Below are 15,536 nucleotides of genomic sequence, written 5' to 3'. Positions count from 1 at the left end.
AGAGTCTTGACAGGCTGTGGAATGATGGGACATGAATGAATAGCAGATAAGGAATGAAAAAAAACATCAGTTCCGTGTGGCAACAGAGGCCTGGATGAGTCAGCCGTCATGAGGCACAGGCGCAGTTTGTCCGCTCTCCTTACGGTCGTCTTGTGTTGCGTTAAACAAGACGCCCAGACATTTATTTGTTTATTCAATAAATAAATTCTAGTTTCATTCCTTATTTCCTCCTTGGATGTTTCTGGAGGAAGCTTCCTGTCATGTGATCCTAAAGCAAAGCTTTTTCCTTATTTGACCTGGATGTTGTCAGAGGGGAGGGGGGGGGGGTGTAACAGTTTGATTTATTTCAATAAGAATGGGTTGGATAGTGAGTGCATTCCCCAATTAAAGGATGTTCCTCCTTCTTCTTCTTCTTCTTCTCTTTCTTGTTCCTAAAGTCGGACTGACAACAATGAAAGTACGAAACAGGGAAGTTGTGGCCTGTCCAACCGAAACAAGGAGCTGAAAGATGCTAAAATGCAACATTCAAAAGACTGGAAACTCCCGATTTATTCCTGACCTCCTCAGTTTTCTCATAACACAAATGAGCGAGCATGACTTTTATTTTGAAAATCTGAATTTCTGCTGAAGCTGCTGAATGAAAAGGTTTGAACTACTTTAATTTAATTTGATCACATTCCAGAGCATTCATGTTGAATGCTGGATTTTTGGACATGATGGTTGCATCCGCTCGGGGTGGGGGTGGGGGGGGGTGCGCAGCCTTGAACCTGTGACGTCATCTTTCAAGAGAAAAATGTGTGTGTTTTCATGTGGGAAGTGGAGGGGCTTTCCAAACACACGGAACCAGCTGGTGATGAACATGTAAGACTTCCGGTCCAGACTCAGTCTTAGGAGCAGCTGGGGGGTGGGGGGGTGGTCCCCCCCCCCAAATCAGCTCCAGACTGCAGTAAACTGCTCCACATGTGATTGACGCGCACGCAAACACACAAAAACACGTTGCGTCAGACCCCAAACACACACACACACACACACACACACACACACACACACACACACACACACACACACACACACGCCTGTGCCGCGTGGCGCTGCTCTCACGCAACGCGCGCTCCCGCTCCAGGTCCTTGCACGTGGACGCGCCTCCTCCATCCATCGCTCCGACGCGCGTCTTGGGATCCACGCGTTTCCGTTTCCCGCCTTTCCTTTTCCTGCTTCCCGTCCTAAATTAGAACTTCCTCTCCACTTCCTGTTTTGACTTATTTGTCCACACACCTCTCTTTTGTACTCTTGACTTTCATTGTTGCTCCGTTGCTGCTTTCTGGGGCCTCCATGGCTGACCCCCCCCCCCCCAGAACAACCCCCCAGAGGAGGTTCAGGTGAAGTTCACAAAAATATTTATTTCTTCTTCTAAACTTTTGCCACGTTTGATCTCTGGATTTAAACTCCTCCATCCATTCATCCTCTATCCAAAACAGGTCAAACATCAGCATCCCCGTCGCCATGGTAACGTGACGCACCGCTGTCTGTGACGTGGTTAAGGAATGCAGAGAAATGGAGATGATGGGATGGAAACGAACGTCCCCCTGATCCGAGCCGAGGACGCGTCTGATTGGTGTTGCGCAAAACGCGGCTGTCACGCGCCCCCCGCGCGGGGAGTAAACAGGAAGTAACATCCGCTTTTCATCGCGGTTCACTTTCTGCGTTTCTTTCTTGTCTTTTTTTTTCATTGAGGCGATGAGGATAAAAATCAATCAATCAATCAATAAATCTGCGTTCTTCTAACCTGAGACAACCGCAGAGTGTTTGTGTGGCTTGTGACGTCACAAAGCATCTCTTTACCTGTCCGTGACGTCACACGTGTCAACACCAGCCTCACCTGGAGCGTCATTTATTCACCAGGAGGCTCCTGTCACTCACGTCTTTCCTCCGCTGTCATTGGCTCCTCCAGGGCCTCCCCGTCAGCCAATAGGGAGGCAGCTGGGGGCGGGTCCTGCGCGCACAGGTTGGGAGCAGCGGCACACACACACACACACACACACACACACACACACACACACACGCTCCTTCAGCTCCGTCCTGAGAGAGAGAGAGAGCAGCCCGCCGCCCTGAATCACCGCACAGGTAACAACCGCGCGAGCTTACCGGAAGTAAAAGGAACCGCGTCGAACTCAGGTGACGGAGGCAGTTTCACCAAGTTTAAGGGACTGGAATCCTGAAAGAACCCCCCCGAGTGGAGCCTCGATAAGGAGCAGAGACTTTACTTTTTTCGGGTTGCTCGTTTTTTGTCGCCTCTGCGCGCAGAGGTGACAGCGGCGCGGGGCGGTGACCTCATCCAGGTGCTCCCCTCCCATCTGGATTTACCTGACGAACTGGTTCACACACACGCACACACACACACACACACACACACACGACAAAAAGGTGAGTTTCCTCCATTTCTACCCACGATTTAAAAACCTTTTGTGAACGTCCTTCTGCTGTTTGAGCCCACTGGGGGGGGGTTTCTGGGTGTTCGAGGCTCCCATCTGCGCGCCGCGGTGCGTAAAGAGTCTGGAGTTGATTACGGCGCGAACATCCCAGCGTGTCAGGGTGACCGCGGCCCGTTCTTTTGAAATGATAACACAACTTTTAAGTGAATCGCTTCATCTTCCACTGGTGTGTGTGTGTGTGTGTGTGTGTGTGTGTGTGTGTGTGAGGAGCCGTGACGTCATCCGTGCGTCCTGCTTTCAAACCAGGAGAACAAACAAAGCGGCTGATTGCGGAGGTCCAGCCGCCGTTGACTCAGCTCGATGGCAGCTCTTGTGGTTGTGGATCAACTGTCACAGGTTCTAAAAGGTTCTTTCAGTTCCACTTGTGGTCACGTGGGTTTAGGAAGAGAAGAAATGACAACTAATGATTATTTCTGACTCATAAAATAAACGTTTTTCTTTAATTTGAGGCGTCAAAACCTTTTTTTTCTCTCCATCCAAGAAGGGAGGAGCTGACGTTTTTCCCGCCAGTTTTGTGGGGGTTTTGTTTTTGTTTTTTTGTAGTTTCTTTGCAGGATTAATCACAAAGGTGTGAAAAAGTTTTAGTTAAACTGATGTGAGATTTTGGCGCTGGATCTGGATCCAGACTCTGATCCGGATCAGGGTTTCAGTAGTAGTTCAGACGTGCATGGGGAGCGTGAGAACAGATTCCCGCTGATGTCATCAGTATTCCAGAGGAGGCGGGGTGGATTTTCCAGCTTCACCTGGACCCAGGGGTCACCAGTGACCCTCGTGCCCCCCCCCCACATGTGCTGTAGGTCCTTTGTGTTGCAGAGACGCGCCGGCTGAAGCTGCAGCTCTGCTTCCAGAGAGGAGGCTCGGGTGTGGCCGCTCTGGTAATGAGCAGTTTGAGCTCAGACTGGTGTTTACTGGTGCAGGCCGCTGCGTTCGCACACACAAACACGCACATGTGTTGCGGGAAAACACGGACATACGTGTGCGGCTCCTCCGAGCCGCAGGGAAGCAAAAAGTTAGTCGGTTTGTTTTGGAAGATGAGGTCAAGTTTAACGGTTGTAACAAATCACCGGGACTCCTCCCCCCATCCCAGCACATGTATATTTAAAGTGTTTGAGGAATGCAAACTCCAGCCTCACCCCCCCCCCCCCCCCAACGCTGTCGTTTGTTAGAGACCCAGAACCAGAGCTAGCTTTGAGCTAACGCCTCTAAATCTAAACCAACCGGCTGCTGGATGTAGATTCATGTTTGCGTGGGCGGTGTGAATCTTCCATGGGGGGGCGTTCATGTTCTGAACCTGTAAGTACAGGTTGGTATCATGCATCTAAGAACTTATTGAAAAAACACCCCCCGTTTGTTGCTTTGCAGCAGCTTCGATTATCTGGTTGCAAAATTTTGGCGGGAAAAGACGATCAATGGATGAGCGTTAGCCTCCAGCTACACCCTGAAACGCAACGACTGCAGTCAAGTCTTGACAAGTGGCTGAACGTACGTGTTGGAGAGTGAAAGGTAACGTCAAGAGAAGCTGGAAACACTCCGCTAACCCCCCCTCGGTCAGGGTTCGCTTCAGCATTGGCTCTCATTCCAGCCTCCAATCCCTCAAACTAGCGACTGCCTGCGCGTGACTTTTGAGTTGACGAGTGCGGGGTCAAAGGTTGACGGTGCTGCTAATGTTTGATTGATGGCTCGCGTCTCCGACCGGGACAAATGAGTGCAGGAAGACACAAGTCTCTCGTTTCCTGTCTGCACACAAGACCGATGAGAAGTCGTGGGCGATGTTTCACGACCGCATTAGCACCTCTGGTGAGGAGGTTGGGTTAGCGTTAGCTTCAGTTTGACTACACCAAACGAAACAGGTTGTTCTTAAACTTCCTGGGAGGGTCGGACCTCTGGAAATACCCCTCTTGGTTGAATCTATGACTAAGATATGGATTTTCAGGGAGTTCCCCTCAATGACGGACCTCTAGGTGATTGCAGTTTGGAGAGGATCCAGAACAGGAAGCAGGAACGATTTTAGATGGATGCGAACACGGTTGCGCCGTCACGTCTCGTTTTTTTTCCCGGCGTTTCCGCGGCCGAACCCCTCGACTCTCGGTTGGATCTCGTCTTTCAGTTCGCTCCTCAAATCCTTGAAGCGCTCTCACATTTTTCTGGTTTTGATTTGACATCTCCCTCCACAAAACCCTTTGCTACGTGTGTGTGTGTGTGTGTGTGTGTGTGTGTGTCGCTGAGGCTCCCACCCAGTGTGTGTTGTGCGTGTTTGGATTGAGATTGAGTTACATAGCTGGATTGTGTAATTGTGAGGTGTGTCCTGCTGCAGGGAGCAGCTCGGCTCTTTCCATTGTCGAGCTGAAACTCGGGAGTCTCAGGAAACCGGAGACTGTCCGACGGAGTGCTGCCGACTTGTGAAGTTTTTGCAAGTTTACCATAAACAGAGGATTAAAGCACATTGTTGTTGGCCTCAGACGGAGTGTGTGTGTCCTCAGGTGGAGGCTGAGTCCTCTCCCGAACTGTGGTTGGTTTTGATGACAGCGTTTCAGTCATAAAGCCTCTGACCAGCTTGTCCTGACTTGTCGGCCTGTGCAAACAGTCGATCTTTGAGCTCGGTAGTTTTACGACAGCTTGATTTATTTCACTCATGAGAGTGTGTGACTAAAACCTTCTTGACGACACGACAGACAGTGTCACTTTTGACAAACCGAACCACAAAAACTGTGAGTCTTCTTTTACAGATTGGCTTTTCTTAGTCTAAAGGCTTGACCTTTGCTTTTTCACGTCGGGCTTCAGTGATTTTGACCTGAAGGAATCTCGGCTATGAACTCCAGAAACACTCGAGACGCTCTTGGACCACACCGGAGTCTAGCTCTGACCATGCAGAGCCACGCCCAAGATGGATCGACCCCAGTGGGGGGGCAAACCAGGACAGGACCACACCCAGTTTTTGACAAATCAACCCCCCACCCCCCAAGTCAAGTTGCAAAACTCCTGTGCAGCAAAGCGGAGAGAAAGTTTCTCTCCTACGTCTCCGTTTGTTGGCTCTGAGCCTTAAGGGTTCAGGTTCTGCTGGACCTGACCATGTCGGGTTCACCTGACAGAGTTGCGCTGGTTTCTAGCGACAGCCTGATCAGGATGGGACCGGAAACGGCGTCTGGCAGGAGGCTGGAGCCCATCAGAGACAGAACTTCACACCACAACAAGAGGCTCTTTCCCCAGTTGCAGCTGCCTTAAACACTCAGGACTCCCCCTGACTCAGGCTTTCATACACCCCCCTACCAGCTGCACCGCTGATGGTCTACTGGCAGCCTCTGGGCCACATCCGGCCCTTGAAAGCCCCTCATCCAGACTGCAGAATACCAGTTCGGCAAATGTGCACATCTAAGGTTACTCTGCGATGGAAACTTCAGACGAAGACAATGAAACGTGTTACCCGTTTGTTTTGAGACGCTGAATGAAGGTTTGACTTCCTCATCGTCTGTTTGCCTGATTATACGAGATTATCGTGGGGAGAAACTAGTCATCAGGTTCGGAATCATGAATAATCTTAATTCGTCGACCAATCTGATTGCCTTTTTCTTCTACTGCAGACGTCATCAGTTCAAAGCTCTGTTCGTCGCGTGTTTTAATCCAAAGCTACAGTTGTTTCCTCCCTAAATTTGCGTGATGACGTTGTGCGGGGGGTTGTGTCTGTTTTCTTGAACATGTGTTTTGTTTCCTGCAGATTAACTCCAGAGTGAAGCCTTCAGACTTCCCATTGGGCCCCCGCCCTCCCGGTCCTCGCCTGTCCGGCTGATGGCATGCAGATCTCCAACCAGCTGGAGAGGGCGAGTCTGAATGGGGCCGTGAGTCTTCCCTTCTACTTCCTGTCCGCGACTCTGCCTCCTCTCTGATCCCATCAACCTCCGCCGGTCATCGCCAACATGGACATCCAGACGGACGACACGGAGGGATGCTACTACAACCGCAGCGTCAAGTTCTTCTACGAGGCGAGCGGGAAGAACATCAGCTCCCACTGGCGCCAACGCGACTACGTGATCGTCTCCCTGGGAATGTTGGTCTGCTTCATCGTCATCTTTTCCAACCTTTTGGTCATCGGTGCCATCTTAAAAAACAGGCGCTTCCACTTCCCCATCTACTACCTGTTGGGGAACCTGGCTCTGGCGGACCTCTTCTCAGGTACGGATGGTTCTCCGTCCAAAGCTGTTTAAATCAATCCGCTGGCCTTCCAGAAAGTTTCTTGAAGACGTATCGCCTCTCATCCAAGAGGCTTCTTCCGTTCTGAAGGTTGCTGGACAACATCAAGTGTGTTTTACCCCTGTTTTGCTCTTTGTAGGCATCTCCTACCTCCACCTGATGTTCCACACCGGTCCCTGGACCATCAAGCTGTCCAAACACCAGTGGTTCATGCGCCAGAGTCTGATCGACACCAGCCTGACGGCGTCGGTCCTCAACCTCCTGGCGGTGGCCGTGGAGCGCCACCAAACCATCTTCAACATGCAGCTGCACAGCAAGATGAGCACCCGGCGCGTCTTCGTCATCATCGTCTTCATCTGGCTGGTGGCCATCATCATGGGCCTGGTGCCCACCATGGGCTGGCACTGCCTGTGCGACCTGGAGAACTGCTCCACCATGGCGCCCATGTACAGCCGCTCCTACCTGGTGTTCTGGGCCATTCTCAACCTGCTGACCTTCTCCATCATGCTGGCCGTCTACACCAGGATCTTTGTCTACGTCCGGCGCAAGAGCAAGCAGATGTCGCAGCACACCACCCAGGTGAGGCACCGGGAGACGGTGTTCAACCTGATGAAGACGGTCTCCATGATTCTGGGTGAGGAAGCACCGGCAGTAAAACATTTTACCCTCTGACTTCATAGTTCTTGAGGTGTTAGCGATCTGTGCGCTAAACGTTAACCCTTTGAGGTTCCTTCTTTACTCTGTCTCTTTTTCTTACCCTGTCTTTCTCTTCATTTGTATTTCTTTTCCACCCAACCGGTCAAGGCGGATGACCCCCCCCAAAAGAATCTGGGTCCTGCTCGGGACTTTCTTCCTCAATGAGGGAGTTTTTTCCTGCGGTTGTCGCTTATGCTTGGGTGTTTCTGTCTGTTGACGTGCTTTGAAATGTCTGTTGATGTGATTAAGCGCTTTATAAATAAATAAACCTTATTGACTCATTTATAATGAGTCAGTTTAAAGTGATAAAACAAGATATTTGGAAGAAATTCAGGAAACGTCCTCAGGGCGCGTTACTCGCCGACGGCGTTTTGTCTCACCCGCTGTTATCCCGAAAAACTGGTTTTGTGTTTGGAGAGAGGCCGGCTGTGGACCTGCTCCCTGGTCCACTAGGAACCTGTGGCTTCTAGAAGATCCTGGAAGAACACACCTCCATCTGTGAGGAAGATGAATCTCTGGGAATAAAAGAAGGGACCTTTATTTTTTTTTCACGTAACATCTAGAAACTTTCCCGACCTAACGTCTTGAGCTGCACGGATGCGGTTTCATCCGGCGTTCCGCTTCAGTCTGAGCGACGTTCAGCGGAGAAACCACAGAAACGTTACTCTTCTCATCGCCACTCTTCATTCCTGACAGTGTTTTTACGCCGTTTCTCGTTGTTAAACCAACTGGCAGTGATCTTTCATGGTAATCCGACGTGCACTCTCCCCTCTGGGCGTGCTCGTACATGTCAAACCAGACCTCACCCCTCTCCCCCCTGATTCCTCCCTGTTTTTCGCCGATCCTTGCCCTTCCCCAGCCTCCCCTCGCGTTTCGATTAAATTCCTTGGAATTCTAAAAGGTCCTCTTCTTCTTTTTTTTTTTTGTCCCGTCTCCGGGATCCGGCGCCTCTGGCATGTGAGGAAGGAAAACCCTGAGCGTGTTCTGACAGGCGCTGCATAGCTCAGCTGGTGTGACAGAAAACAGCTTCTCTTCCACCCGTAGGACGCCGTTCAGAGAGGGTGGGGGGTGGGGGGTTGGCTAAAGGGAGTTCTTATTGTAGGGAGGGGGTACGGAGGGGATTCCTTGTAACCTCCAGGCCTGGTTTTAGGCTGAAGACCTGGATTTAGATGTCGGTGTAGGTATGAGGGTGTAGGTATGAGGGTGTAGGTATGAGGGTGTAGGTATGAGGGTGTAGGTATGAGGGTGTAGGTATGAGGGTGTAGGTATGAGGGTGTAGGTATGAGGGTGTAGGTATGAGGGTGTAGGTATGAGGGTGTAGGTATGAGGGTGAGGGTTTGTTTCCAGATGTAAACGCGTCAGAAATTCCTTCGCCATCCAATCGGGTGTTATGATAATGAAATGTGATAATGTGTTATAAACCCTGTCCACATGCCTGTGTGTGTGTGTGTGTGTGTGTGTGTGTGTGTGTGTGTGTGTGTGTGTGTGTGTGTGTGTGTGTGTGTGTGTGTGCGTTCACATCACACACACACACACACACACACACACAATGTAAACTCTTCACATTCCTCTCAGCTGTTGGTCTGTTGGTTTCCTTTCCCCCGTTCTCCGTGGTTCTCCTCCTAACTTCCTGCCCCGTCTCCCCCCTGTTGCCCCCCCCCCCAGGTTGCTTCGTGATCTGCTGGACCCCCGGTCTGGTGGTGCTGCTGCTGGACGGTCTGGGCTGTGACGAGTGTAAGGTCCTGCGCTACGAGAAGTACTGCCTGGTGCTGGCCGAGTGCAACTCGTTCGTCAACCCCATCATCTACTGCTTCAGGGACAAGGAGATGAGGAGGACCTTCAAGGAGCTGCTGTGCTGCCTGTGCCGGCGGGGGGGCGACCCCGGGGGCCACTCCGGCGTGCATTTTAACACCCTGGACCAAGAGGTACTGTCTGACAGTGCCAACGTCACCACCATCACGTTCAAATCAAGCGCTCCCTATGAGGACTTTTAGAGACCTTTTTGTTTTTTTTTTGCGGGGGGGTGGGAGGGGCTGAAATGGCATCGCCATGGCAACCTGGTGACAACAAAGTAGACAAAAGATGTAAAGAACATTTTCGGAGCCACTGGAAGCAGGGATTTAAAGTACGGCGACATCGAGTGTGTCCTCATTTTAATGCACATAGTCACGCATCCCAGAATGCATTGCGTCCTTTTTTTACCGCAACTTCCTGTTTATGGAAGCTGTTTATTTTCTAAAGCGGCGTTAAGATAGAATCTACACATTTCAACAATTAATTTCAAGAATATTAAAGGTCATTAAAGGTCGGATTGTAAAATAAATCACTAGAAAGACGGGCGGAGTCAGAACGAAGAGCCGCTTCGTCATGTTTAGTTTAGACGAGTCGACAGAAAGCAGACCCGTCCCGGACGAGCCGAGGGGCCGGTGTCGGAGTCGGAGTCGTCCTCCTCGTCTCCATCTGCGATCTTCATCCCGACGTTTTTCAGTTCAGCGTTTAAATCAAACGCTCCCTACAAATAGAAGTTGTTCACAACTTCCTGTCTAGAGGTGTTTATTTGCGTTCACCCTCGGAGGTGCGCTTCATTTCTCCAAAAATGTTCAGATGTATATGTGTGTGTGTGTGTGTGTGTGTGTGTGTGTGTGTGTGTGTGTTTAAACTGTCACGGGTCTGATTGCCATGACCTTATAAGGAGATCTTTAGATCGTGTGACCGCAGCGGTTCTTCTGATGCGTGTTAACAGTCGAGGAGAACGTTATCTGATGCTCTTCATCGGCTTCCTGTCTGTGGGTTTCCTGTGACTTCCTGTCTCACACTTTGAGCCAATCGGAACAAATCTGCACAGCAGGTGCAGCAAAAAATCTGCACACAAGACCTCAAGTCAAAAATATAGCTTCTTATTTAAGGAAGTCGAGACTTTTTCAGGCTAAAATGTAAAGAAACGGGTTCTTTAATAGACGTGGATTCCGTTTATCACCCCTAACCCAATAGATCTGATGGAAACCATCATGGAGTCTCACTGTAATGGTGGGAAACGGAGAGAAAAAACATTTTATTGCAATGTTGATAGAAGAAAAAAAACGTCGTTCATGTCCGTCGATCTCTGATCACGAACCCTCGCGGCCGTGTTACGTAATCCGTGTTTTGTATTGTTTATAAGGAGTTCAATTGTTCCGTGTGTGTGTGTGTGTGTGTGTGTGTGTGTGTGTGTGTGTGTTCGGCTGCGTGGTAACACCTTAACCCGGTCCAGATGCGTCCCTGCGGTCTCACTGGGTCACGTTCCCTTCCACATTTCTTCTGACTTGTTATTCTGGCATGTTGAGATGCACACACACACACACACGCACACACACACACAGCCTGTTAGCTAGCAGTGTGTGTGTGTGTGTGTGTGTGTGTGGTCTGGCGGGCGCGTGTGTCTGACTCAGACCGGTTTCATGAGAGGAACGTCGGCTGGACGACGATCTCGGCGGCAGGAAGTCGTCTCACAGGGAAGCAGGCGACAGGAGGCCATTAAAGGGTTAACAGATAATCGAACTGTATTAATCGTCTCCAGATTTGATCGAGCCGACGCTCGTGTTGGTTTTCTTTCCACGTCTGAATAAAGGTGTGAACAAACGGCGTCGCTTCTGATTTCTGTTCCTGTTCTGCTGGGGAAAAGGGAAACCCTTCGGCTGCTCTCTGGGTTCGGCACCACTAACCGTGTTTCTCTTCTTTCTTTTTTACTTCCTGTTTCTTCCTGCTGCATCTAATCCCCCTCTCCTTGTCCCTTCCTGCCCCCTCCTTCCTCCTCCTTCCTCTTCCTCTACTTCTGCCCGTAGACGTATAAATCTCGCTCCGCCGAGGCGACGGACGGGAGGAACGGGGCGCTACTCCATCATGGAACCTCAGAAGAGGCATCTGTCTCCTCGTGAAAACGGCGAGGATGAACACATGGGGGGGGGCTGTTTGCTCCAGACCTGGAGGGACGATCCAAGTCCCAAACTGTAAAAAAAAATGTACAAAAGAACTTTATCTTTGCGTCTGCTGCCAGGAGAGCTTCACTCATCTGTTAACCATCCGCATGGTTTCTCTCCGGGTTCCTCCTAAAACACGCCGCTTTGGTGGATTGATCGGGTCTAAACTTCCTGTAAAGAAAAACAGACGGATGAAGGGGTCACGTCTTTGACCTCTGACCTGAGCGGTGCCGTTAAAACATTAACAACCACCAGAGGGCGCACTTCCTGTCGGGTGTAAATGAAGACTCCGGTTGAAGGAGCGGCTGAACCATCACCTGTGATGTCATCACGCCTGTATCCAACGGCGACCTCATCGATATCAGTCGTCTGGCAGAACTATTGGTTATTGATTTGTTATCACAGACCCGAATCAGAGCTGTTGTGATTGGTTCTGTTCATTCCAATCATTCCAGGGGACGGAACCGGTTCCGGTGTGAACCGGATCCTCATCGACATCGACCTCCTGACCACCTGTGTGAACCGACTTTGACCAAACCCCGTCATTAACACACGTTTGTGATTAGTTTTTAAAAAAAAAACCCGACACGTTTGTAAATGAAACTTTATTTATAATCACGGTATTATTGTACAGACGATGTATAGCATGTAGCACGCAGCACACCTCCCACACATTAAAGGGAATCCAGCTTTTTTTGTTTATAGCTTGATGGCATCCAGAGTGTCGCCGTGGCGACCTGAAGCTGCAAACCAGATCTGGATCGGGGCGTCGGTGTGAACGCTCCCTATCTGGTTTGTGTTGATTCAGACCCAAACAAAGTTGTGTTGTCTTCTGTGACCTGACACATTAAACAGATGACCTCTGACCCCTCCTGCGTCCTGCTTTTGTCTCCGCTGGGATCTCACAGGTTCTGCTCGGATGCTCCGTTTCCGTCGGAAACCTTTCTTCCTGTCGGCTCCGGGGGCTTCTTCCTCTTCGTCTGTTCATCCTTTCTTTGCCAGGCGTTCCTTCTTTTATCCGACTCCTTCTTCATTTCACCCAGGAGGAACCTCAACACGGACGCCGGCTTATTCTTCTTCTTCCGCGGCAACGCCGATCTCTTTTTGGGACGCTTCCACGGGTTCCGTTTTCTGTTGGGCTTCAGTTTCTTCACGATGTTCCCCCCTCCTTTGCGTTTCTTGCGGGGCACCACCCTCTTCAGCTGCGTCAAGACTTTGTCCACCGACGGCAACTTGGAGGAGGAGCCACCCATCACCAGCTGATCTGACAGGAAGGAAAGCAGGTGGAACAGGAAGTGGAAGAATTTTCTCTCGGGGTGTATCAGCGATCGAAATCCATCCCCGCAGAAACGAAGTCAAACAAACCGGAATCCAGTTTTAATGTGAAATGAAGCTTCAGTTTGATGTTTTGGTCCAGATGTTGATCAAATCAAAAACAGGAAGTTAACATTTAAAACATCCAAAAGAAATTAAAATCCACCTAAATCCAGGGGGAGGGGGTCTTCAAAATAAATATTCCAATCCGATAAATTTAAAATCCATGAATTAATGCACACAAAATGACACAACGGCTGCATGAAATGCGACACCTGAGCGTTTTAACACCAGGATATAAATAAAAATAAAAGAATTTCATGTAAGAATTCAAAAATAATCAGTAAAGAAAGAAAAAAGTCCCAAAGTTCTCGTTTAGTTCTTCAAATGTTCGTCTTCACACCTCCCTCAGATTTCCTCACCGGTTTTTGGGGTTTGTTGTTGAGACAGAAGCTCAAGTTTCTTTGTTTGTTTTTCCTCCTGGGGGAGAAAACCAGGAGAACGTCGTTACCTTTCCGATCACGGACGACCTCCAGCGACACGACGACACACTCCCCCCCCCGAAACATGGAAATACAGGAGAAAAAACAGCGTTCAGGACGGTGAGTTCATTTCCCATCATGCAGCTGGTGTCACAGGAAACTGGTTCCGTCACATTCTGCTGGCTGAAAGCTGCTTCTCCCTCTGGCACCCTGAAAATATGTGTCTTTAAATGTTCATAGTGTGTTATGTAGCCTACATAGAGACTCAGGTTCGTGTTCCCACAGCAGAAAGAATAAATTAAAGGTTTTATTTGCTGCTGAAACACAAATGAACCAATTTGTTTTCTGATTCCACTCGTCTTCCTCATCTTCAACCTCTAAAATAAAAACAGGAACATCCTGAATTTGTTCCTCTTTTAATCAGATTGATCTCTGCCCCTTCCTTCATCTCCTTCTTGCCTCAAAAATCAAATTTATTCAAGCTCATGACATCAATCAAGGAGAATTTCACAGCTTGTGGTTTGCGTGCGTGAGCAAAGCCTTCATGCAGACCAGATGGCGAAGATTAAAAATAGATTCTTTAGTAAATAACATCTGTGTCTGTATAATAAAAAATAGTGATGAGATTGTTTTTCTCCAGCTTTGTCTTCATGTGTTTAAATATTTTTTTGTGGTTTAAACATGGACATGAGCTCCAATAACCCTGAATGGAGGCCTGCTGATCAGATCAGAAGCCAAACATCCCATCAAATATTTAAACTTGAACGAGTTGATTGAAGGTTTGACCAACAAGACGAATCGGCTCCTTTGACAATTAAAATAAAACTTGTTTCTAAATAAGAACGCATCTGAACGCCCAGTGGATCCAACAGTATGAACACATAAACGTTTACAAAACATAACCAAACCAATAATGGTGGCAAACAAGTCAGTTGTCAGATTTATATTACATAGACATGCATTAACATGTAATCTATGTCTCTTATTACTTTATTAGTATTAAAAAATCACAGCCCGCTCAACCTAACTCCATACTGTGGTGCTCTGCTGCCACCTGCTGGTTGTCATACAACATAGCAGGTACCATCCAACACAAATGATGAACTAACAACAAATCCAATCACAATGGTTGACATATTCTACATTCAAGGTGAGCTGAAATGTTATATCAAACACAAAATCGTGAAATAATCATGAAATATCAAGATGCTGTGTTTTGACATGGGGGGAGGGAGGCAAACACTAATTTGTTCCGTCGATTAAACATTATTTTCATAGTCACACCCGGAAGCGATTGACAATCTAACAACGTGGTTGTAGTTCCTCACTTTGACCACTGGAGGGACGTATTTATTATCAAGAGCCTTCTGAATATTTTATTAGAAATGGAATTTAACATTAGTTTATTAGTTTAGTGTAGTTTACTGTATCTTACTATTTTGAAATGCAAATAATCGTAAACCTGCTTGAAATGCTAACTAGCATTAGCCCCAATCTCCCTTCTCGTTAGAGTTTCCTAAAGGTAAAGTAGATGATGGTTCGTCTGGGTTCGGACAGGAAGACTGAGTAAAACTAAAATGTGTAATACTACCATTGACCACAGGGGGGCAGTGTACATAGATAACATAGATAAAGTTGGATGTTTTCGCCGATATAAGTAATTTCCGGTCATCTATCAAAATAAAAGCATTAAACCAACGATGTACGTACTGTATATATGTTTTTTTTTAATGTAATGAGAAAGATACGAGAAAATTCGGGTGACGAGTTTTTAATGTTTTTACATCGGTTTTGAACGAATTCCACGACTGAACATATAAACTATTTTTCTTATAGAAAGAGTCGGCCGGTGAAGAAGCCTGCTAGCGCTAAAGCTACTGCTAGCTCTGTCGGGGACATCAGTGCGGTCTCTGCTACAAACCTCCACGTTAGAGGAGCTTCAGTAATGCAAGCTACTGATTTAGAAGTTTGCATTGTTTACGAAATTGTGGTCGCTTTTAGCGGGGAGCGGGGGTGTACAGACGCAATGGTTTGGTCGATTAAATTTATTTTGATAGTCAAAGCCGGAAGCTGTTGACAATCTAACATCCTCTAACTTTGTGTCAATGTTTTTGTAGTTACCCACTATGTCCACCAGAGGGCATTACAATTAGAGAGCATTCAAGGACGTGGAAAAACATGATTGACACGTCTTCCGACATAACTTTTATTGTGTAGTTTAACAGATATAAAGCTAGGAAATTAAGACATTAACATTATGTCTGTCTTACAGCTTTTGAATCCGATAAATACAAGTTCCAAACCACATCACAGCAGCTGAAGGGTTAGCTCAGAGAGATGAGAGGAAGAACTCAGAAAACTGAGGTTGTGAGTTCAAATCCCAGCTTCTACATTTACAGTTTCCCCAGAGT

The 15,536-nt window shown here is 48.3% G+C and overlaps 1 protein-coding gene across 3 annotated transcripts; it reads left to right on the top strand.

Annotated features, from left to right (window-relative positions):
• The first annotated feature begins 2,009 nt into the window (after positions 1-2,009).
• LOC137600788 (lysophosphatidic acid receptor 2-like) lies at positions 2,010-12,969 on the top strand. Of its 3 annotated transcripts, none has more exons than XM_068322595.1 (5): positions 2,010-2,124; positions 6,205-6,659; positions 6,817-7,311; positions 9,039-9,298; positions 11,195-12,969. In XM_068322595.1, exons 2-5 carry the CDS (start codon positions 6,404-6,406, stop codon positions 11,285-11,287), a joined length of 1,104 nt encoding a protein of 367 aa, XP_068178696.1. In that variant the 5' UTR covers positions 2,010-2,124; positions 6,205-6,403; the 3' UTR covers positions 11,288-12,969. The 3 variants fall into 3 exon arrangements, with proteins under 3 accessions (XP_068178696.1, XP_068178697.1, XP_068178698.1); XM_068322596.1 differs by having other exon boundaries at positions 2,035-2,424; XM_068322597.1 differs by lacking the exon at positions 2,010-2,124 and adding an exon at positions 3,701-5,940.
• The last annotated feature ends 2,567 nt before the right edge of the window (positions 12,970-15,536 follow it).

The sequence above is a fragment of the Antennarius striatus genome, chromosome 8 (genome assembly GCF_040054535.1).
Source record: "Antennarius striatus isolate MH-2024 chromosome 8, ASM4005453v1, whole genome shotgun sequence".
Classification (NCBI taxonomy): Eukaryota; Metazoa; Chordata; class Actinopteri; order Lophiiformes; family Antennariidae; genus Antennarius; species Antennarius striatus.
This window is presented reverse-complemented; position numbering and strand designations above follow the sequence as displayed.